Source organism: Mustelus asterias, chromosome 19 (assembly GCF_964213995.1).
Source record: "Mustelus asterias chromosome 19, sMusAst1.hap1.1, whole genome shotgun sequence".
Lineage (NCBI taxonomy): Eukaryota > Metazoa > Chordata > Chondrichthyes > Carcharhiniformes > Triakidae > Mustelus > Mustelus asterias.
Window position 1 is genome coordinate 20,542,966 of NC_135819.1, and position 23,141 is coordinate 20,566,106.

Below are 23,141 nucleotides of genomic sequence, written 5' to 3' on the forward strand. Positions count from 1 at the left end.
TGGAACAGAAGGGCACCGTCACATACTCGGTAAACCTGAGTCCAGTGATTTTAAATAGGAGGCACTCGCGAATACAAAGACGCAGGCTGAGGAAACACTGACTTCAGGAAAAGGTTGATCAACATGGTCTGTAGGAGGTTAAAGTAGAATTCGCCCTCCGGTTTTTTTTTTTTGGTCAAAGTTTCTTCAAACAAATACAAAAAGCTCTGTTAGCGCGAGGTTCGGAGGAGAGGCTGCTGTTACAAATGCCAAGAGTGAACAATTGGAAAACAGTGTGACAGATTCCTCTGCTGCACACTTGCTTACCATCCCAACTGTCCTCGGCCATCCTGCTTCCCTGTCTTGCCTTTAAGGAATGAGTGGTGAACCCTACCGTCAGCTCCTCCATGTGTGTGTCCAGCTGACTGCCCTGCAGCTCGCTCAGGGGCTGAGCTGCCAGAGTTTACTCCGCAATCGTGCAAACATTATGTCGTGCACAGCTCGAGCACCCGCTCCACAAATCACACCTGGAAATCAGTGCAGTCGAGTCACAGTCAGAGTTTCTTCACCCCCCCCCCCCCCCCCACCCCACCCCCCCCTGCCGCCCCGCTCGAGGTCAGCCACTTCAAACTTTCCCAAGGCAAGCGAGTCGGGTCACCAACGGGAAGGGCCGGCAAACAGTTAGCAGCACTTCAGCAAATAGTTTTGCAGCATCTCTTAAGTGTATACCGAGTGACTGCATCGGGGTCAATCGAACATACTCAGCAAAGACAACAAGGAGCCGTCACAACGCTGGGGCCCCTGCCTTCAGCAGGCAGGGCAGCACAAATCAGCTCACGTGACAGTCACCCAAGGACGTCAAGATTCTACACTCCACAAGCTGCGCCGGTTATTCACATGGCAACACTGATTGAGTTACTATATTTACACTGGACTTCCTGGCTTTGCACGGCCACTGCAGGCTGTCTGAAGCAACGAAAAGGAAGAAAGAGGATGGTCTTCTCACAGTCAGCTCCGATAAACCTGTCAGTAGAAAGGGCACTCATTCAGCCCACATGATAGAAAGCAACTTGCGAACTCGACAAAAACATCCTTATAACTGAACTTACTCTCATGACGGAGTGTCTTTGCGATCCCCGCTGCAGTACTTAAAACTCTGAATTATAAGATGCTGTGACTGTCAGCTGATACCACAACACTCAGCACCAGGACAGTAAGTTGTACTCTGTATTTAACCTTCATTGCAGCTGCCCCAGGAGTGGGGACAGTGCAGAGGGAGCTTTACTCTGTATCTAACCCCGTGCTGTACCTGTCCTGGGAGTGTTTGATGAGGGACAGTGCAGAGGGAGCTTTACTCTGTATCTAACCCCGTGCTGTACCTGTCCTGGGAGTGTTTGATGAGGGACAGTGCAGAGGGAGCTTCACTCTGTATCTAACCCCGGATTGTACCAGTCCTGGGAGTGTTTGATGGGGACAGTGTAGAGGGAACTTTACTCTGTATCTAACCTTGTGCTGTACCTATCCTGGGAGTGTTTGAAGGGGGACAGGGTAGAGGGAGCTTTACTCTATATCTAACCCCATGCTGTACCTGTCCTGGGAGTGTTTGATGGGGACAGTGTAGAGGGAGCTTTACTTTGTATCTAACCCCGGGCTGTACTTGTCCTGGGAATGTTTGATGGGAACAGTATAGAGGGAGCTTTACAGCACAGTATAGCTTGTGCTGTAGACACCGTGGGAGTGTTTGATGGGTCAGTTTCGAAGGAGCTTTACTCTATACCTTGTTCCCTTCATTGAGATCCAAAATCCTGTTGCCCTGTATCTTAACTTCATAATATTTTATTCAACCATCATCCATGTGCTCTGTGACCTACATAGACTCCCTTCCTGGCAATGCCTTAATATAAAAACTATTCTCCTTGGTTTCAAATCACTACATGACTCCACCCTTGCCTGTCTCTGTAACCTACTGCAAAGTTACTGTGAAAATCCCCCAGTCGTCACACTCTGGCGCCTGTTCGGGTAACACTGAGGGAGAATTTAGCACGGCCAATGCACCTAATCAGCACGTCTTTCAGACTGTGGGAGGAAACCGGAGCACCCGGAGGAAACCCACGCAGACATGGGGAGAACGTGCAGACTCCGCACAGTTACCCAAGCCGGGAATCGAACCCGGGTCCCTGGCGCTGTGAGGCAGCAGTGCTAAACACTCTTCCAAAGCTAGCCTTCTCCGCAACCCTGATGCTCATCACTCTACCACTGATAGCACTGTCACACATTCAGCTGCCTCGACCCCGCCATGGCACTCTCCTCCTTAACCCTCTCTCCACTCCTTTAAAAAGTCTCCTTTAAGCTTTCCTTTTTGACAAAGCTTTTGGTCAGGTGTCTTATTGCCTCTTATGTGGCTCGGAGGCAAATCTAAATTTATAATACTCCTGTGAAGTACCTTGGGAAATCTTGCCACATTAAAAGAGCCGTATAATTCTCTGACAATATAATTTTCCTGACAATCGACAATAGTTTTAGGGTCATCAGTAGATACTTAATTCCAGATTTTTAAAAAAAAATCGAATTCAAATTCCACCATCTGCCGTGGCGGGATTCGAACCCGGGCTCCCAGAAAATTAGCCGAGTTTCTGGATTAATAATCTACCACCAGGCCATCACCTCCCTTTTGCTGTGGCTCTGGAGTCACATGTCGGCCAGACTGGGTAAGAACGGCAGATTTCCTTCCCTGAAGCACATTAGTGAGCCAGAAGGGGTTTTTCAGACAATTGACAATGGTTTCATGGTCATGAGTAGATTCTTAATTCCACTTTTTAAAAAATTGAATTTAAATTCCACCATCTGCCGTGGCGGGATTTGAACCCCGGTCCCCCAGAACATTAGCTGAGTTTTGGATCAATAGTTTACCACTGGGCCATCACCTTCCTTGGAGTTGTTGTATTTAACCCATGCAGTAGCTGCCTTGGGAGTGTTTGAGGGGGCAACGCAGAGGGAGCTTTACTTTACATCTAACCAGTGCCAATGTCCTTGGATGCATGATACTGACATGTTTGTAACCGTGTAAGAAAACCTTTTTTCCTTTACACCAACTTTCATCACCAAAGCAGCCAAGATGCTCAGGCACATCTCTGATATTTAAATGAACAACACTTATCGCAGTAGCAAGTTTCTAGCTATTTTTGGCATTATCTGAATTAAATGCAAAACAGACCAGCCATTATCTGTGCACGAAGGACATTCTTTAATGAGTTTGCTTGTCATTATGTGAAGTACATCAGTTACACAGGGGTTCTAAGTGTCTTGTCAGAAACCACAATCAGCACAATGGAGAGATAATGGCCATCAAACACTATTAATTTGGATGAAATAAATTAAAAGTCAATTTAGCTTGAAGTTAAGCGTATCCAGATGTATGACCATCTAAACAAACAGGATGAATATTTTCACCCCAGGCTTGTAGAGAGCTTCAATAGTTAGTTCAACATCACACTCTCACAATATCATTGGTTTGCTCACTCTATTAACACAGAGGTTAGAAATCATAAATCATAGAAACCTACAGTGGGACGGCACAGTGGTTAGCACTGCTGCCTCACAGCGCCAGGACCCGGGTTCGATTCCCGGCTTGGGTCACTGTCTGTGTGGAATCTGCACGTTCTCCCCGTGTCTGCGTGGGGGTTTCCTCCAGATGCTCCGGTTTCCTCCCACAGTCCAAGAAACGTGCTGGTTAGGGTGCATTGGCCATGCTAAATTCTCCCTCAGTGTACCCGAACTGGCACTGGAGTGTGGTGACTAGGGGAATTTCACAGTAACTTAATTGCGGTGTTAATGTAAGCCTTACTTGTGACTAATAAATAAACTTTACTGCAGAAGGAGGCCATTCGGCCCGAGTCTGCACCGACAACAATCCCACCCAGGTCCTATCCCCGTAAACCCACATATTTGCTGCGCTGATCCCTCTAACCTATGCATCCTGGGGCACTAAGGGGCAATTTAGCACAGCCAATGCAGCTAACCAGCACGTCTTTCAGACTGTGGGAGGAAACCGGAGCACCCGGAGGAAACCCACGCAGACGCAGGGAGAACGTGCAGACTCCGCACAGACAGTGACCCAAACTGGGAATTGAACCCGGGACCCTGGCGCTGTGAGGCAGCAGTGCTAACCACTGTACCACCATGTTGTTCAAAATGTTGTATATTAAACGGTAGCATCGTGGAAACATTGAACTGGCACTGAAGTACAATTAAAACGTAGTGACTACTCTCTTGCCTCCTTGGGGAGGTTCTTAATCAGTTGCCTACAACTTTAGCAAAACATTAGCAGACTGGCGAAAGCACCTACACAAAATAGCCAAAGTTTAAGTTTATTTATTAGTGTCACAAGTAGGCTTACCTTAACACTGCAATTAAGTTACTTTGAAAATCCCCTAGTCGCAACACTCCGGCGCCTGTTCGGGTACACTGAGGGAGAATTTAGCACGGCCAATGCACCCTAACCTGCACGTCTTTCAGACAAGTGAATGATTAATCAATCGGTTGAACGTTCCTTCCCACTTTCGAGAGAATTCCTGGCATCTACCTATAGCCAGCAGTACGCAATCACACGGATCAATGAACAAAGAACAAAGAAAATTACAGCACAGGAACAGGCCCTTCGGCCCTCCGAGCCTGCACCGGCCATGCTGCCCAACTGAACCAAAACCCCCTACCCTTCCAGGGACCGTATCCCTCTATTCCCATCCTATTCATTAAGTTGCTCCAGTAGCTAGTGACAGATCTGTGACCAGCTATACTTCATGCGGCATTCAGGAAAATCCCAAGTTCTTCTGATAAAACTTCTGAAATACGTACCCCCAATTCTGGAGTTTTAACTCTGCTTTCCCCGTCTGCTTTTAGATGACTCAGGTCAAAATGATGGGCCAGAGTGGTCATCTACACCTGACTTTCCACACAAACCAGTTAATCACAACATGGCCACTCCCAGTTTTCAGAGACCTGATATACCTTTCCGGGACACAGGTGCACAACGTTTGGGTGCATCAGTGCCACGAAAAGATGTACATTAGGGAGGATCAAAGAGATGGGTTTTAGGGAGAGTCTTAACAGGGCAAGGAAAGGACATGTGGAGAGGTTATCTATAGTAAGAAGTTTAACAACACCAGGTTAAAGTCCAACAGGTTTATTTGGTAGCACAAGCCACACAAGCTTTCGGAGCTCCAAGCCCCTTCTTCAGGTGAGTGGGAATTCTGTTCACAAACAGAGCATATAAAGACACAACCTCAATTTACATGAATAATGGTTGGAATGTGAATACTTACAACTAATCAAGTCTTTAAGAAACAAAACAATGTGAGTGGAGAGAGCATCAAGACAGGCTAAAAAGATGTGTATTGTCTCCAGACAAGACAGCCAGTGAAACTCTGTGGGGGTTACAAATAGTGTGCCATGAACCCAATATCCCGGTTGAGGCCGTCCTCGTGTGTGCGGAACTTGGCTATCAGTTTCTGCTCAGCGACTCTGCGCCGTCGTGTGTCGCGAAGGCCGCCTTGGAGAACGCTTACCCGAATATCAGAGGCCGAATGCCCGTGACCGGCCCGTGATTCGGCCTCTGATATTCGGGTAAGCGTTCTCCAAGGCGGCCTTCGCGACACACGACGGCGCAGAGTCGCTGAGCAGAAACTGATAGCCAAGTTCCGCACACATGAGGACGGCCTCAACCGGGATATTGGGTTCATGTCACACTATTTGTAACCCCCACAGTTGCCTGGGCCTGCAGAGTTTCACTGGCTGTCTTGTCTGGAGACAATACACATCTTTTTAGCCTGTCTTGATGCTCTCTCCACTCACGTTGTTTTGTTTCTTGAAGACTTGATTAGTTGTAAGTATTCGCATTCCAACCATTATTCATGTAAATTGAGTTTGTGTCTTTATATGCTCTGTTTGTGAACAGAATTCCCACTCACCTGAAGAAGGGGCTTGGAGCTCCGAAAGCTTGTGTGGCTTTTGCTACCAAATAAACCTGTTGGACTTTAACCTGGTGTTGTTAAACTTCTTACTGTGTTTACCCCAGTCCAACACCGGCATCTCCACATCGAGGTTATCTATAACAGTGATTGGCGTATGTTTAGTATTATTGATTCTGAGACACTTAAATTGATCTCGGGAGAAGATTATAAAACTCTCAGGTTATGATGCTCTGTTGGAGAGTTATAGAATCATAGAATAGAATCCCTACAGTGCAGGAGGAGGCCATTCGGCCCAGGTTTGCACCGACCACAAGGCCTTATTCCTGTGACGCCATGTATGTGGAGATGCCGGCGTTGGACTGGGGTGAACACAGTAAGAAGTCTCACAACACCAGGTTAAAGTCCAACAGGTTTATTTGGTAGCAAATACCATCTGACGAAGGAGCAGCGCTCCGAAAGCTTATGGTATTTGCTACCAAATAAACCTGTTGGACTTTAACCTGGTGTTGTGAGGCTTCTTACTGTGTACGCCATGTATGTACCATTCTAATCCCCTGACATTAAGGGAGAATTTAGCATGGCCAGTGCACCTAACCAGCACATCTTTGGACTGAGAGAGGAAACTGGAGCACCCGGAGGAAACCCACGCAGACATGGGGAGAATGTGCACACTCCACACAGACAGTGACCCAAAGTCGGAATCCAACCCGGGCCCCTGGAGCTGTGAGGCAGCAGTGCTAACCACTGTGCCACCCAAGTCGGTACAGACTTGATGGGCCGAATGGCCTCCTTCTGCACTGTCGGGATTCTCCGATTCCAAATTCTCCCATGAAAATTTCAACTTCAAATTAAATCGGCCGGACCTACATCCTCACAAAAATAGAGCTCCACATTCTCTTAAATATAGTTCAGTACATCTCATGTTGCTGGTGCCAGACATCACTTGCGGTTTCGCACATGTTTAGGAGCGATGATATTGTACAAATATGATGCTGAACTGCAGTTGGCTATGTGTTGGAGCTCTCTGCAAGCCTGGGGTGAAAACATTCTTTCTGTATTGGATGGTCATGCCTTTCGATTCTCTGAACTTCAAACCAGGCTGACATTTAATTTGTGAAGGCAGAAGCTTGGGAAATAGAACGGAGGGTTGTCCTGCGGGGCAAGGTTACCTGCAGCCTATACCAAATGAGTGGATGGTACAGCGCCTGCCTGATTTAAAAACATAGAAGATAGGAGCAGGAGGAGGCCATTTTGTCCCTTCGAGCCTGCTCCGCCGTTCATTACGATCATGGCTGACCATCCAACTCAATAGCCTAATCCTGCTTTCCCCCCATAACCTTTGATCCCATTCATCCCAAATGCGACCTCTGTAGAAAAAATTACTCCTGACAATTTAAAAAAATTATTCAGTCATGAGACATGGGCGTCGCTGGCTGGGCCAGCATTTATTACCCATCCCTAGTTGTACTTAGAGGGCAGTTGAGAGTCAACCACATTGCTGTGGCTCTGGAGTCACGTGTAGGCCAGGCCAGGTAAGGACGGCAGATTTCCTTCCCTAAAGGGACATCAGTGAACCAGATGGACCTTTTTCCGACAATGGTTTCACGGGCATCAGTAGATTCTTAATTGCATTATTCTGAAATTAAAATAACTCACTGTGACAAACAGTACCCACACATCTAACGGCGCAAATCCATCACTGACACTTCTCACACACCACTCTGTGGCATTGCACAGAAGAATCCACACGGAAGCTGCACCCAAAGGATTTCAAATCTACAGTAATAAGCACGGGGCGGGGCATAAAGTATAAAAGTTGGGGTCTGATGTTGCAGCTGTATGGAACGTTGGTTCGGCCGCATTTGGAGTACTGCGTCCAGTTCTGGTCGCCACACGACCAGAAGGACGTGGAGGCTTTGGAGAGAGTACAGAGGAGGTTTACCAGGATGTTGCCTGGTATGGAGGGGCTTAGTTATGAGGAGAGATTGGGTAAACTGGGGTTGTTCTCCCTGGAAAGACGGAGGATGAGGGGAGACTTAATAGAGATGTATAAAATTATGAAAGGCATAGATAGGGTGAACGGTGGGAAGCTTTTCCCCAGGTCGGTGGTGACGTTCACGAGGGGTCATAGGTTCAAGGTGGGGGGGGGGAGGTTTAACACGGATATCAGAAGGACATATTTTACACAAAGGGTGGTGGGGGCCTGGAATGCGCTGCCGGGCAAGGTGGTGGAGGCGGACACACTGGGAACGTTTAAGACTTATCTAGATAGCCACATGAACGGAGTGGGAATGGACGGATACAAAAGAATGGTCTAGTTTGGACCAGGGAGCGGCACGGGCTTGGAGGGCCGAAGGGCCTGTTCCTGTGCTGCATTGTTCTTTGTTCACTGTTGGTAAGGTGAAAGCAATATAGAATAGGACGAGCCCTCCTCAGGCATTCTCAATTTCACGTGTATCCGAGAGTCTTTTAATAAACACTCTCAGGTCCACATCAGCAGCAGATTTCCCTGCACCCCCAGCACCACACCGTTTATCTAATAACATGATAAATGCGATCAAGGAGGGTGGCCTTGCCTCCACTTGACACTTGTCTTTGTAACTGAACTATTGGCATTAGTTACTGGTGTCAACATCTCGCGGCTCTTTCAGAGATTCCTCTCCATTTACAATTAGATCTGCGCCCATTCAACGACCTTCTGCTGTGGGCGGCTGGTTCATTGATGAAGAACACACACACATGGGAAAGAAGGCTGCTGGTATCTATGGAGCTTTATACCAACGTGAAGCAGCGCCTTTACGAGAGGAAGGGAGAGCGGACCCGGCTTGCAACTCCTCACCGCTTCACCCTGTCCACCAGCTATCAGGAAAGACAGGCTCGCATTTATATAGCAACATCATACAGCCACGGCCCACTCCAAAGTACTTTACAGTCAACACAGTGCTTTTGAGCTTTTTGCAACGTGGCAAGCAATCTGTGCGGAACGAGTTCACACCAATAGCAATGTGATAATGACCAGATCATCTGTTTCCGTGAAACTGACTGGAAGGATAAACCTTGCCGTGGTTGGGAAAACTGCTCTGAGATCTTTGACAATCACCCGCAGAACTAGATAGGACCTCAGCTAAACCTTTCATCGGAAAGATGGCAACAGCAGAGGCGATGGCCTAGTGCTATTATTGTTAGACCGTTTATTAATCCAGAAACTCAGCACTCCTTCAGTGCTGGTGTGCCAGCTATTTTGATTTTTGCCTTTGTGTCCTGGAGTGGTAACTTGAACCCACAACCTCCTGAATTGGAGGCAGAAGTGCTGGCAATTGAGCCACAGTTAACACCGACACAGAATCTGGCCTTTAAATTACCAGAGGTTTAACTATGCACAGCAGAACCCTTTTATAGTAATCGTTTTGGCCATTATCATAGAATCCCTACAGTGCAGAAGGAGGCCATTTGGCTCATTGAGCCTGCACCAAACACAACCCCACCCAGGCCCTAACTCCACATATTTACCCTAGCTAGTCCCCTTGACACTACAGGGCAATTTACCATGGCCAATCAACCTAACCGAGACATCTTTGCACTGTGGGAGGAAACCGGAGCACCTGGAGGAAACCCACGCAGACACGGGGAGAACGTGCAAACTCCACACGGACAGTGGCCCAAGCCGGGAATCGAACCCGGGTCCCTGGGGCTCAACCCCATTTCAAAGGGCTGACAAGTCAGTCCCAAAACCTGCTCAGCGGTTTAAAGTGCCTGTACGGCCCGGCTACTTGACGGGTAATCTAACTGAGCCAGGGTAGCTGGCTTTTATCAGCGTGAAGACAAAGTTGGAACATTACTGCTGTCAGAAGCACACCGCAGAACATGTCTGCCTCCTCTTCATGGTTAGAACCTTCAAAAAAGCAACAAATCTAAGTCAAGAGCCAAGGCCTAAGATAAAGTTAAAAACATCAGTGGTTAAAGATGTCAGTGGCTTCATAGGCTGGTGTGCAGATTTTTAAAGATTTGTAGAAAGAATGATGAGACAATATGTGTGCCATGGGTTTCAGGCCCAGTTTAAAGTTAATTTATTAGTCACAAGTAAGGCTCACATTAGCACTGCAATGAAGTTACTGTGAAATTCCCCTAGTCGCCACACTCCAGCGCCTTCACCGAGGGAGAATTTAGCACGGCCACTGCACCTAACCAGCACATCTTTCACAATGTGGGAGGAAACCGGAGCACCCGGAGGAAACCCACGCAGACACGGGGAGAATGTGCAAACTCCGCACAGACAGTGACCCAAGCCGGGAATCGAACCCGGATCCCTGGCGCTGTGAGGCAGCAGTGCTAACCACTGTGCCACCCTGCTATCACTGTTAGACTGTTTATTAATCCAGAAAGTCAGCTAATGTTCTGGGGAGCCGGGTTCGAAACCTGCCAGGGCAGATGCTAGAATTTGAATTCAATTTTTAAAAATCTGGAATTAATAATCTACTGATGACCCATGAAACCACTGTCGGAAAAACCCATCTGGGTTCACTAATGCCCTTTATAAATGCTGGCCAGCCAGCGATACCCATGTCTCACGAATAAATAAAAAAAATATAGGTTTCATTTTACCAATAAGACTATATGAAAGAGAACAAAAGCAGAAAGGGTAGATTTTCGATTTGATTTATTGTCACATGTATTAGTATAGTGAAAAGTATCGTTTCTTGTGCGCTATACAGACAAAGCATACCATTCATAGAGAAGGAAAGGAGAGAGTGCAGAATGTAGTGTTACAGTCATAGCTAGGGTGCAGAGAAAGATCAACTTAATGCAAGGTAGGTCCATTCAAAAGTCTGATGGCAGCAGGGAAGAAGCTGTTCTTGAGTCGGTTGGTACGTGACCTCAGTCTTTTGTATCTTTTTCCCGATGGAAGAAGGTGGAAGAGAGAATGTCCGGGGTGTGTGGGGTCATTAATTATGCCGGCTGCTTTGCCGAGGCAGTGGGAAGTGTAGACAGAGTCAATGGGTGGGAGGCTGGTTCATGACCCAATAAAGGGTGTGTGTGTCTCACCCACGAATGTTTTCCAAATATGAAACTATAAATCAAGCATTGGACAGAGGCTTCCTGGAGAATTAAAGTCGTAGAGTCGTATCGCGCAGAAAAGGCTCATCAAGTCTGCACCAACAATATCTACTGCTAAAGTCGCGCTAATCCTATTTTCCAGCACTTGTCCCACATCTTTGCATGGCAATTGGCATAAAAGAGGGAACTGTGCTTTGTGGAGGCAATCACTAAAATAGAGATGTGGGATTCCCCCACATGGGCAGAATGTTAATAGACGTCTCAAACCAATAGGAACTACTGGTTAGATGCAAAGAAACGCTGTTAAAATCAATTCTAAGCACTTTCTTTTAAATTCTGTTTTTTTTAGAGATGCAGTTAAGAAACATGTGGTTCATATGTGTGACCCAAGGCTGGAATTGAGCCCGGGGTCCCTGGCGCGGTGAGGCAGCAGTGAACCCGGGTCCCTGGCGCGGTGAGGCAGCAGTGCTCACCACTGTGCCTTGCCTTTCTTTTTATTAAAAAATTGGATTAAAAGATAGTTGAGTAGATTATTTTTCATTTCTTTTTGGCCAAATTACGGCTGGTCATTAATGATCAACTTTTCTGTTCACCTGTTAAAGTTGGCGGCCAGGTGGGAAAGGGATGATGGGTTCCCTGATGTCTGCAAAGTTGCTTCATTGCATTTTTATCTGGTATAAAGTTCTTCAAATAAATGGAAAACCACCCCCCCCCAGGCCTAACCAGATTCTAAACACAGGCTCTGTGACAGCGTCAGGCACGTTTGACATAAGATTCCCGACCTAAGAATTCGGCTTGGAACAATATTGTGTTACTAAGGCAACAAAAGCTCTGCTGATTCCCAGCACTTTGTCTTGTCACAAGCGACTATATTTTCCTCGTCACTGAAGATGGGCTGGTGAGGATTTTTATGAACTTCAGACCACATATTCCAGTTACCTTGTATTAATTTAATTCTCTTCACTTTATAACTATTTTATAATCGCAAAGAAAGCTGATGGCTGGAATTTCACCGCCCCGCCCTGCCCGCCACAGGAATCGGACTGGGCGAGGGGGCGACCATCGGTTTTGGGATGAGCGAGGCCGAAAAATCCCGCCCAGCGAGTTGTTCCAAGCTGTGGAATTTTTGTTGCCAATTAGCATTGCATGGTGGGTGGCAGCAGGGTGGCACAGTGGTTAGCACTGCTGCCCCACAGTGCCAGGAATCCCCAGGCTCGATTCTGCGTTTGAGTCACTGCCTGCACGGAGTCTGTACGTTCTCCCCCTGCGTCTGCGTGGGTTTCCTCCGGGTGCTCCGGTTTCCTCCCACACTCCAAAGACGTGCTGGTTAGGGTGGATTGGCCGTGCTAAATTCTCCCTCAGTGTTACCCGAACAGGCGCCGGAGTGTGGCGACTAGGTGATTTTCACAGTAACTCTGTTGCAGTGTTAATGCAAGCCTACTTGTGACACTAATAAAATGAACTTAAACTTACTGTCCATCGCTATGGCTATTGATAAGTGTAGTACAAAACTATACTCGACTCAGCAACACTATCATGGTAATTCTTCATAGGATCATAGAAAGCCTACAGTGCAGAAAGAGGCTATTTGGCCCATCGAGTCTGCACCGACCACAATCCCACCCAAGCCCTACCCCCATATCTATCCACTAATCCCTCTAACCTACGCATCTCAGGACACTAAGGGCAATTTTAGCATGGCCAATCAACCTAACCCGCACATCTTTGGACTGTGGGAGGAAACCGGAGCACCCGGAGGAAACCCACGCAGACACGAGGAGAACGTGCAAACTTCACACAGACAGTGACCCAATCCGGGAATCGAACCCAGGTCCCTGGAGCTGTGAAGCAGCAGTGCTAACCACTGTGCTGCCCATGGTAATTCTTGTACTATTTTGCATACAAGTTCAAGCAGGGAAGGAGGCCATTCAGTCCAGTTCATCTATTCTGGCGTTTCGGCTCCCCATGAGGCTCCTTCTACTCTATAAAAGCAAAAATTGTTAACAGCAGACATGAGGGCTGAGACCCACATTCAGAAACTGGTGGGCCACTGAATGGGGCAATACCACAAAAAAACTGCCACACACGACAAACACACCGCAATCCCAGAGAAACTAACAGAGATGCAAATTTATAGCTCAGAACAAAAGAGGCTGACGTTCATCCCAAGGGCATAAAATATTTAATAGATCGGGGAAGCTTAGAGTTAAATCGACATAACCGGCAACTGCAATTCAAAAGTAATTCATTGTTGGAAATGTTTGGAGTCACTTCAAAGTGCTCTAAGTGCAAGCAATATTTTATCACTACAAAAGAAAAGTGAGATGGGAGAACATGGATTTAAAATGTTTGGAACAAGCTGCCATACTCACAACATAATGAGGTGCGATGATAGCAAAGTTGAGGGAAACAAGTCTGACTGTGTCAAACAAACTTCGCTCAACTTGACTTTTCACGCAGTGTCGCTTAAATTTGTTACAGGAGTGGAATCCTGTGTTGATACAAGAACTTCACACACAAGGTAAAGGTAGTCATTATCCAGAAGGAATCCATCCCTTTTCCACCGAATAGTTTTTAAGTTAAGGCATTGCCAGGAAGGGAGTCTATGTAGGTCACAGAGCACATGGATGATGGTTGAATAGAATAGAGTGCAAGTTAGGATGCAGGGCAACAGGATTTTGGACCTCAATGAAGGGAACAAGGTATAGAGTAAACCTCCTTCTAAGCTGCCCCATCAAACACGCCTAGGACAGATACAGCACGGGGTTAGATACAGAGTAAAGCTCGCTCTACACTGTCCCCATCAAACACTCCCAGGACAGGTAAAGCACGGGGTTAGATACAGAGTAAAGCTCCTTCTGCACTGTACCATCAAGCACTCCTGAGACAGATACAGCACGGGGTTAGATACAACAACTTCAAGGGAGCTGATGACCTAGTGGTAGATTATTAATCCAGAAACTCAGCTAATGTTCTGGGGACCCGGGTTCGAATCCCGCCACGGCAGATGGTGGAATTTGAATTCAATTTTAAAAAATCTGGAATTAGGAATCTACTGATGACTATGAAACCATTGTCGATTGTCAGAAAAACCCATCTGGTTCACTAATGCCCTTTAGGAAGGAAATCTGCCGTCCTTACCTGGTCTGGCCTACATGTGACTCCAATATCACAGCAATGTGGTTGACTCTCAACTGCCCTCCAAGGGCAACTAGAGATGGGCAATAAATGCTGACCCAGCCAGCGATGCCCATGTCCCACGAATGAATTTTTAAAAAATTCTCATCCCTTCTTTATCCATCAGGACCTTTGAACCTCTTCTTAATGCTATCTGCCTTCTTGCTAACTTAATGTACATCTTTATTCTCCTTAGGGTGAAGGAGTTCCACCTAATCTCTCTTCTTGATTCTGTTGTGGTCCGTTATTTGAAGCCTTTACAATTGACAGCAGTTGCCCAGATCAAGATGGTTCATTTCCGATCACAATTCTGAAAAACCTCAACTAGCTCTGAAAACGGATGGTGTTGGAGCGTGGGGCCCATACCCGACTACTGCCGGCAATGGGGAGGCCAGGCCGTGACCAGTAGGAGGGCTGCTGCGATGAGCAGGGAGGCCCAGGGTGTGAGCCTGGGGGGAGTTGCCGCCATAGGTGTAGGTCATGATGGCGGTTGCAAATATACAAATGAGAACATTGAAGGCCGAAGCGGGGAAGAGTTCCATGTGGACAGCAGTTGAACATTGGTCAGTCGGTCCTAATGCCGCTCAACAATAAAATTTGGCTAAGCAATTCCTGTTTCAGAACGAAAGGGCTGGCACCAAGTGCCCAGAATAATGTTTGATGCAGAACAAAAAATGTGCCGCACTGTTGGAAGTGTCTTTTTTTTTGGATGAGTGCTCAGGTCCATGTAAAAGACCACTGTGCTTCAGCCAGGAATTAAGAGTTGTGCAGTGACTACTGACAGTATCATAAAGCACATCCAATTCAAAAATAACATACTCGTGGGTGACCAGTTTCAATTCTGTCAACGCCAAACCTCTGTAGTCTTAATTTAGACATAGACACAAGAGGCGGATTCCAGTGGGGAGGAGAGTAGTTACCTTCAGCATCAAAGCAACAAGGGGCGGCACGGTGGTTAGCACTGCTGCGTCACAGCTCCAGGGACCTGGGTTCGATTCCCGGTTTGGGTCACTGTCTATGTGAAGTTTGCACGTTCTCCCCGTGTCTGCGTGGGTTTCCTCCGGGTGCTCCGGTTTCCTCCCACAATCCAAAGGGTTAGGTTGAGTGGCCATGCTAAATTGCCCCGGGATGCTTGGGTTAGAGGGATTAGCGGGGTAAATAGGTGGGGTTACGGGGATAGGGCCTGGGTGGGATTGTTGTCGGTGCAGACTCGATGGGCCAAATGGCCTCCTTCTGCACTGTAGCGATTCTATGATTATTCCACCAAGTATGACTCCAAGGAGTTCAAACAAGACGGGTTAATGAAGACAAAAGGAAAACCCCTCAGTGGCTCGATGCAGACGGCTGTCATTCCTGGAGATTCCATTCCTGGAGATCCCATTCCATTCTCGTCAACATTAAGAGCATTCAAATGGTTATTGGATAAACATATGGATGATATTGGAATAGTGTAGATTAGAGAGGCTTTAGATTGGTTCCACTGGTCGGCGCAACATCGAGGGCCGAAGGGCCTGTACTGCGCTGTAATGTTCTATGTTCTATTACTACAGGTGATGTTCTGGAATGCCAGCAGCCACACAATTGATAGTGGTTCTACTGTAACAATAAAATATTCCACGGCAGCTCATACGAGCATTATAAAGCAAAATCTGATACAGAGACCATCCTGGTCCTTGTAACTGCTCCTACAGATCTGCTGACTTGGTATGTCATGCTCAATTTGTCTTGCACCATCCTCACACATCCACTGTCCGCCTGCAAATGCTCTGTCGACATCCAAGTACACCTCGGTCAATGCCTTTTTCTGCTGCCTCCTGCTTAGCCTTCGAGAAGAGCTTTCTACATACATTGGCCAGAATTTTACCCATCCCACCCGTCACGGGAATCGGAACGGGCGGGGGGGCGGACCACGGAAAGGTCCGTTGACCTCGGGCGGGATTTTACGGTTTCGGGACGAGTGAGGCTGTAAGGTTCTACGGATCGAGTCACAAATGGGCCAAAAGCTTGGCTCTCAGGAACATCCTCAAGGAAGAAAGAGGTGGTTTAGGAAGGGAATTCCATAATTTAGGGCATGAAGGATTGATGGAGGATCAATCAAACTGGGAGATGCCCATGAGGCCAGAATTGGAGAAGCGCATATATCTGTGGGTTGAGGCACTGGAGATTTCAGAGATAAGGACGGTTGAGGTTATAGAGGCATGAAAAAAAACAAGGATAAGAACTTTAAAATCAAACTGTTGCCAATGCAGGTCAGCAATGCAGGAAGCATCCTCTGCCGATCCAGATGCACCATAGAAATCATTCTTTCTGGTTGTATCACAGCTCGGTATGGCTCCTGCTCTGCCCAAGACTGCAAGGAACTACAAAAGGTTTTGAACGTAGCCCAATCCATCACGCAAACCAGCCTCCCATCCATTGACTCTGTCTACACTTCCCGCTGCCTCGGCAAAGCAGCCAGCATAATTAAGGACCCCACGCACCCCAGACATTCTCTTTTCCACCTTCTCCCGTCGGGAAAAAGATACAAAAGTCTGAGGTCATGTACCAACCAACTCAAGAACAGCTTCTTCCCTGCTGCTGTCAGACTTTTGAATGGACCTACCTTGCATTAAGTTGATCTTTCTCTACACCCTAACTATGACTGTAACACTAGATTCTGCACTTTCTCGTTTCCTTCTCTATGAACGGTATGCTTTGTCTGTATAGCGCACAAGAAACAATACTTTTCACTGTATGTTAATACACGTGACAATAATAAATCAAATCAAATTTACATCTACTACAATAATATCCTTCCCTCTGTTGTAAGGTCAGAAATAGGGCTGCTTAATTATGATTCTACACTGTTCGGTTCCATTCATAGCTCACCCGACAATGACAGTTTGTGGCAGCCTACAGCAGGGCCTGGGTAACATAATGGGCCGGGAGGGCGGGACAATGGCACAGTGGTTAGCACTGCTGACACATGGTGTCAGGGACATGGATTCAATTCCGGCCTTGGGTCACTGTGGAGTTTGCACATTCTCCCCGTGCCTGAGTGGGTTTCCTTCGGATGCTCCAGTTTCCTCCCAGAGATGTGCTGGGTAAGTTGATTGGCCATGCTAAATTGCCCCTTAGTGTCAGGGGATTAAGAAGAAGCTACTTAAGAGGGAAATCAGGAGGGCTAAAAGAAGACATGAGGTTGCTTTGGCAGACAGAGTGAAGGAAAATCCAAAGAGCTTCTATAGGTATGTTAGGAGCAAAAGGATAGTGAGGGATAAAATTGGTCCTCTTGAAGACCAGAGTGGTAGACTGTGTATGGAACCAAAAGAGATGGGGGAGATACTAAATGGTTTTTTTGCATCCGTATTTACTGAGGAAACGGGCATGGAGTCTACAGAAATAGGGCAAACTGGTAGGGAGGTCATGGAACCTTTACAGATTAAAGGGGAGGAGGTGCTCGCTGTCTTGAGGCAAATCAGAGTGGATAAATCCCCAAGACCAGACAGAGTATTCCCACGGACCTGGAGGGAAGCTAGTGTTGAACTTGCAGGGGCCCTGGCAGACATATTTAAAATGTCAGTATTCACGGGGGAGGTGCCGGATGATTGGAGGGTGGCTCATGTTGTTCCGTTGTTTAAAAAAGGTTCCAAAAGAAATCCGGGAAATTATCGGCCAGTAAGTTTGACGTCGGTGGTGGGCAAGTTATTGGAAGGTGTGATAAGGGATAGGATCTACAAATATTTGGATAGACAGGGACTTATTAGGGAGAGTCAACATGGCTTTGTGCGTGGTAGGTCATGTTTGACCAATCTATTAGAGTTTTTCGAGGAGGTTACCAGGAAAGTGGATGAAGGGAAGGCGGTGGATGTTGTCTACCTGGATTTCAGCAAGGCCTTTGACAAGGTCCCTCATGGGAGGTTAGTTAGGAAGGTTCAGTCGCTAGGTATACATGAGGAGGTAAATTGGATTAGACACTGGCTCAATGGAAGAAGCCAGAGAGTGGTTGTGGAGGATTGCTTCTCTGACTGGAGGCCTGTGACTAGTGGTGTGCCGCAGGGATCGGTGTTGGGTCTATTGTTGTTTGTCATCTATATCAATGATCTGGATGATAATGTGGTAAATTGGATCAGCAAGTTTGCTGATGATACAAAGATTGGAGGTGTAGTGGACAGTGAGGAAGGTTTTTCAAAGCTTGCAGAGGGATTTGGACCAACTAGAAAAATGGGCTGAAAAATGGCAAATGGAATTTAACGCAGACAAGTGTGAGATATTGCACATTGGAAGGACAAACCAAAGTAGAACGTACAGGGTAAGTGGTAGGACTCTGAAGAGTGCAGTTGAACAGAGGGATCTGGGAATACAGGTACAGAATTCCCTAAAAGTGACGTCACAGGTGGATAGGGTTGTAAAGAGTGCCTTTGGTACATTGGCCTTTATAAATCGGAGTATCGAGTATAAAAGTTGGAGTGTTATGGTAAGGTTATATAAGGCATTGGTGAGGCCGAATTTGGAGTATTGTGTACAGTTTTGGTCACCTAGTTACAGGAAGGATGTAAATAAGGTTGAAAGAGAAGGTTCACAAGGATGTTGCCGGGACTTGAGAAGCTGAGTTACAGAGAGAGATTGAATAGGTTGGGACTTTATTCCCTGGAGCGTAGAAGATTGAGGGGAGATTTGATAGAGGTCTATAAGATTTTGATGGGTATAGATAGAGTGAATGCAAGCAGGCTTTTTCCGCTGAGGCTAGGGGAGAAAAAAAACCAGAGGGCATGGGTTAAGGGTGAAAGGAGAAAAGTTTAAAGGGAATATTAGGGGGGGCTTCTTCACGCAGAGAGTGGTGGGAGTGTAGAATGCGCTGCCGGATAAAGTGGTAAATGCGGGGTCACTTTTAACATTTAAGAAAAACTTGGACGGGTTCATGGATGAGAGTGGTGTGGAGGGATATGGTCCAAGTGCAGGTCAGTGGGACGAGGCAAAAAATGGTTCGGCACAGACAAGAAGGGCCAAAAGGCCTGTTTCTGAGCTGTAATTTTCTATGGTTCTATGAGAAGGGCAAATACGTGGTTACGGGGATAGGGCCTGGGTGGGATTGTGGGTTTTTGCAGACTCAATGAGCCAAATGGCCTCCTTATGTACTGTAGGGATTCGATTCTATTCATAGAATCAACCTACAGTACAGGAGACACCCATTCGGCCCATCGAGCCTGCACTGACAATAACCCCACTCTATCCCCATAACCCCACATATTTACCCTGCTAACTCCCCTGAAACTAGGGTCAATTTGGCATGGCCAATCCACCTAACATGTACATCTTTGGACCGTGGGAGGAAACCAGAGCACCTGGAGGAAACCCACGCAGACACGGGGACAATGTGCAGAGTCCACACAGACATCTGTTCAGGTCTGGACTAAGTGCAAGGTAATGAGGATCTGAAAGAGGCAAATTTCCAGCCGGCTCTCTGCAACTTCTAGAAGACCATCAATATTGAGCGCCCCACCAGCAACAGCTTGGGCGTAACCACCGATCGGAAGCTGAACTGGACCAAAATGAACAAGCACAGGCTGGGAACTCTGCTGACGCTTTGAAGCCACTGTCTACACGATTTGAGTCAATAGTGTGATGGAATACGTAGCGCTCGCATGGATGGATTCGACTGCGACAATACTCAAGGATCTTCACACCATTCAGGTTAGAGCAGTTCACTTGATTGAATCCAGTGACAGGGGCACCAATATTCTCTTCCACTCCTGGCACACAGTTGCAATATGTGCCGTCTCCAGCGGAAGTGTGGCAAGTCGCCAAGACTACTTTGACAGCACCTTACACCCCTTCAGCTTCTCCCCCAATAAGGAGAAATGAAGCAATGGTGTGGGGACAAGATCACTACCAACTCCCGCAAAATCCTAACTTGGGCCACTACCGCCAGTTCCATATCCTGGAATTCCCAAGCTACCGTACCACCATCAACAACAGGCGTGTCCAAGAAGAAAACCCAGCAGTTTCTCAGGGATGGGCAATAACCACAGCCTTGGCAGCTTCACATTTATTTAGAAGAATTATGTAATTTTTAATTGAAAGATGGAGTTTTCTCAGAGCCCTGGTCAGCATTTATCCCTCAATCAACACCGAAAATGGGTTTACAGGTCATTTGTAAGTGGTTTTGGGCATTTCGAGGACATGAAAAGCACTGCATAAATGTAAGCTCCTTTCTTTGTAATATAAATTTCCAATATATGAAGTCTTGACTGCGCGCTCTGTACAAGTTAAATTAAAGTTTATTTGTCACAAATAGGTTTACATTAATGGGCGCACGGTGGCACAGTGGTTAGCACTGCACAGCACCAGAGACCCAGGTTCGATTCCCGGCTTGGGTCTGCACATTCTCCCCATGTCTCTGTGGGTTTCCTCCAAGTGGTCTGGTTTCTTCCCACAGTCTGAAAGATGTCTGGTTAGGTGCATTGACCTGAATAGGTGCCGGATTGTGGCGACTCAGGGAATTTCATAGTAACTTCATTGCAGTGTTAATGTAAGCCTGCCTTGTGACGAATAAATAAACCTTACTTTTACTTTAACACTGCAATGAAGTTATGGTAAAAATCCCGGAGTCGCCACACTCCGGTGCCTGTTCGGGTACGCTGAGGTAGAAGTTAGCACAGCCAATGCACCCTAACCGGCACGTCTTTCGGACTGTGGGAGGAACCCACGCAGACACGGGGAGAACGTGCAGACTCCACACAGACAGTGAGTGACCCAAGCCAAAAATTGAACCTGGGTCCCTGGCATTGTGAGGCAGCAATGCCTAACCACTGTGCCACCATACGCCACAGTAACCAAATTGTTGCTGCGATCATTACTGACACAGGAACAAGACAATCTCTTTTCAATGGTCTCTGCAGCTGCAACCCAGTAGATCATCCCTTTTACTAGTCAAGTCCCACACAGATGCTTTTTCCATTACAACTTACATCTCAGTCCTGATCGATAGTATACCACTGGTCCATCTGAGACACATACCTCCATCTGATTCTTTGCTCCTATGCTATTATTTGATATTTACTCCCCGAATTGCTTCTGCCACCTTCACGGTGAGAAACTCTCTGAATCCAGCTGCATCATTCCTAATTATTTACTGTCTCCCCAACCGCAGCTCATTTTGTACAATGCCATTCATGTAACAGAGCCTGCCATTACCTATTTAAAGCTGTGCGGCACGGTGGCACAGTGGTTAGCACAGCTGCCTCACAGCACCAGGGACCCAGGTTCAATTCCCACCTCGGGTCACTGTCTGTGTGGAGGTTGCACATTCTCCCCGTGTCTGTGTGGGTTTCCTCCGGGTGCTCCGGTTTCCTCCCACAGTCCGAAAGACGTGCTGGTTAGGGTGCATTGGCCGTGCTAAATTCTCCCCCAGTGTTACCCGAACAGGCGCCGGAGTGTGGCGGCTAGGGGATTTTCACAGTAACTTCATTGCAGTGTTAATGTAAGTCTACTTGTGACGAATAGATAAACTTTACTTTTACTTCAGGGAGTGTGGGGGGCAGTGGGCATACAGCAGGAATTACGGAGAAGTTAGGAAAGGTGAGATAAGGCATGAAAGAGTTTGGAGACAAATGTTGAACTTGTGGGAGGTAGACCGTAAGTAAACAAACTCGAGAGCTCCAGGGCACAGGGCTGTGCAGGCTGAAGCATTGATAGCAATTGTTGTTTCTGCCTCATTGCATCTATGTGCTTTCATTGTCATCAACTTCAGGAAGCGTAAAGGAGAACATGGCCCTGTCTACGTCAACGGGGACGAAGTAAAAAGGGTTGAGAGCTTCAGGTTTTTAGGTGTCCAGATCACCAATAACCTATCCTGGTCCCCCCCATGCCGACACTATAGTTAAGAAAGTCCACCAACGCCTCTACTTTCTCAGAAGACTAGAAATTTGGCATGTCAGCTACAACTCTCACCAGCTTCTATAGATGCACCATAGAAGGCATTCTTTCTGGTTGTATCACACCTTGGTACGGCTCCTGGTCTGCCCAAGCCTGGGAATGGAGGGATGCAAACGATTGGTCTAGTTGGACCAAGGAGCGGCACAGGCTTGGAGGGCCGAAGGGTCTGTTTCCTGTGCTGTACTGTTCTTTGTTCTTTAAGACCGCAAGGAACTACAAAAGGTCATGAATGTAGTCCAATCCATCACGCAAACCAGCCTCCCATCCATTGACTCCGTCTGCACTTCCCGCTGCCTCGGCAAAGCAGGCAGCATAATTAAGGACCCCTGACATTCTCTCTTCCATCTTCTTCCGTCAGGAAAAGATACAAAAGTCTGGGGTCACGTACCAACCGTACCCTGCTGCCGTCAGACTTTTGAATGGACCTACCTCGCATTAAGTTGATCTTTCTCTACACCCTAGCTATGACTGTAACACTACATTCTGCACTCTCTCCTTTCCTTCTCTATGAACGGTATGCTTTGTCTGTATAGTGCGCAAGAAACAATACCTTTCATTGTATGCTAACACATGTGACAATGATAAATCAAATCAAATCATTATTTTTAAGAACATAAGAACTAGGAGCAGGAGTAGGCCATCTGGCCCCTCGAGCCTGCTCCACCATTCAATAAGATCATGGCTGATCTTTTTGTGGACTCAGCTCCACTAACCTGCACTGATCATCTGTGCATTCAAATGCACTTTGTCTTCCACTTTCTCTGCACTACCCCTTGCTGTTGTCTCTTCCCCCCCTTGTGTATCTGGATGTAGTCACTGTCACTTACTTTCTTTGCACCTTTTAAATTTGGTGGGGTTTTTTGAGGAAGTGACAAAAATGGTTGATGAAGGAAGGGCCGTGGATGTCGTCTATATGGATTTCAGTAAGGCATTTGACAAAGTCCCACATGGCAGGTTGGTTAAGAAGGTTAAGGCTCATGGGATACAAGGAGAAGTGGCTAGATGGGTGGAGAACTGGCTTGGCCATAGGAGACAGAGGGTAGT

The 23,141-nt window shown here is 47.0% G+C and overlaps 1 protein-coding gene across 3 annotated transcripts in view; it reads right to left on the reverse strand.

Annotated features, from left to right (window-relative positions):
- The window catches only part of LOC144507810 (cAMP-dependent protein kinase catalytic subunit alpha-like), a 175,419-nt gene that overhangs the window by 125,129 nt on the left and 27,149 nt on the right, over positions 1-23,141 (reverse strand). Inside the window, exon 1 of one of the 3 annotated variants that reach the window (XM_078235127.1) lies at positions 307-518. The exons of the other annotated variants lie outside the window; for them this stretch is intronic. Coding sequence (XP_078091253.1) covers positions 307-388 — 82 coding nt within the window. The 5' untranslated portion in view covers positions 389-518. Of the gene's footprint in view, positions 1-306; positions 519-23,141 lie in introns of those variants that run through there. 3 annotated transcript variants of the gene reach the window in all.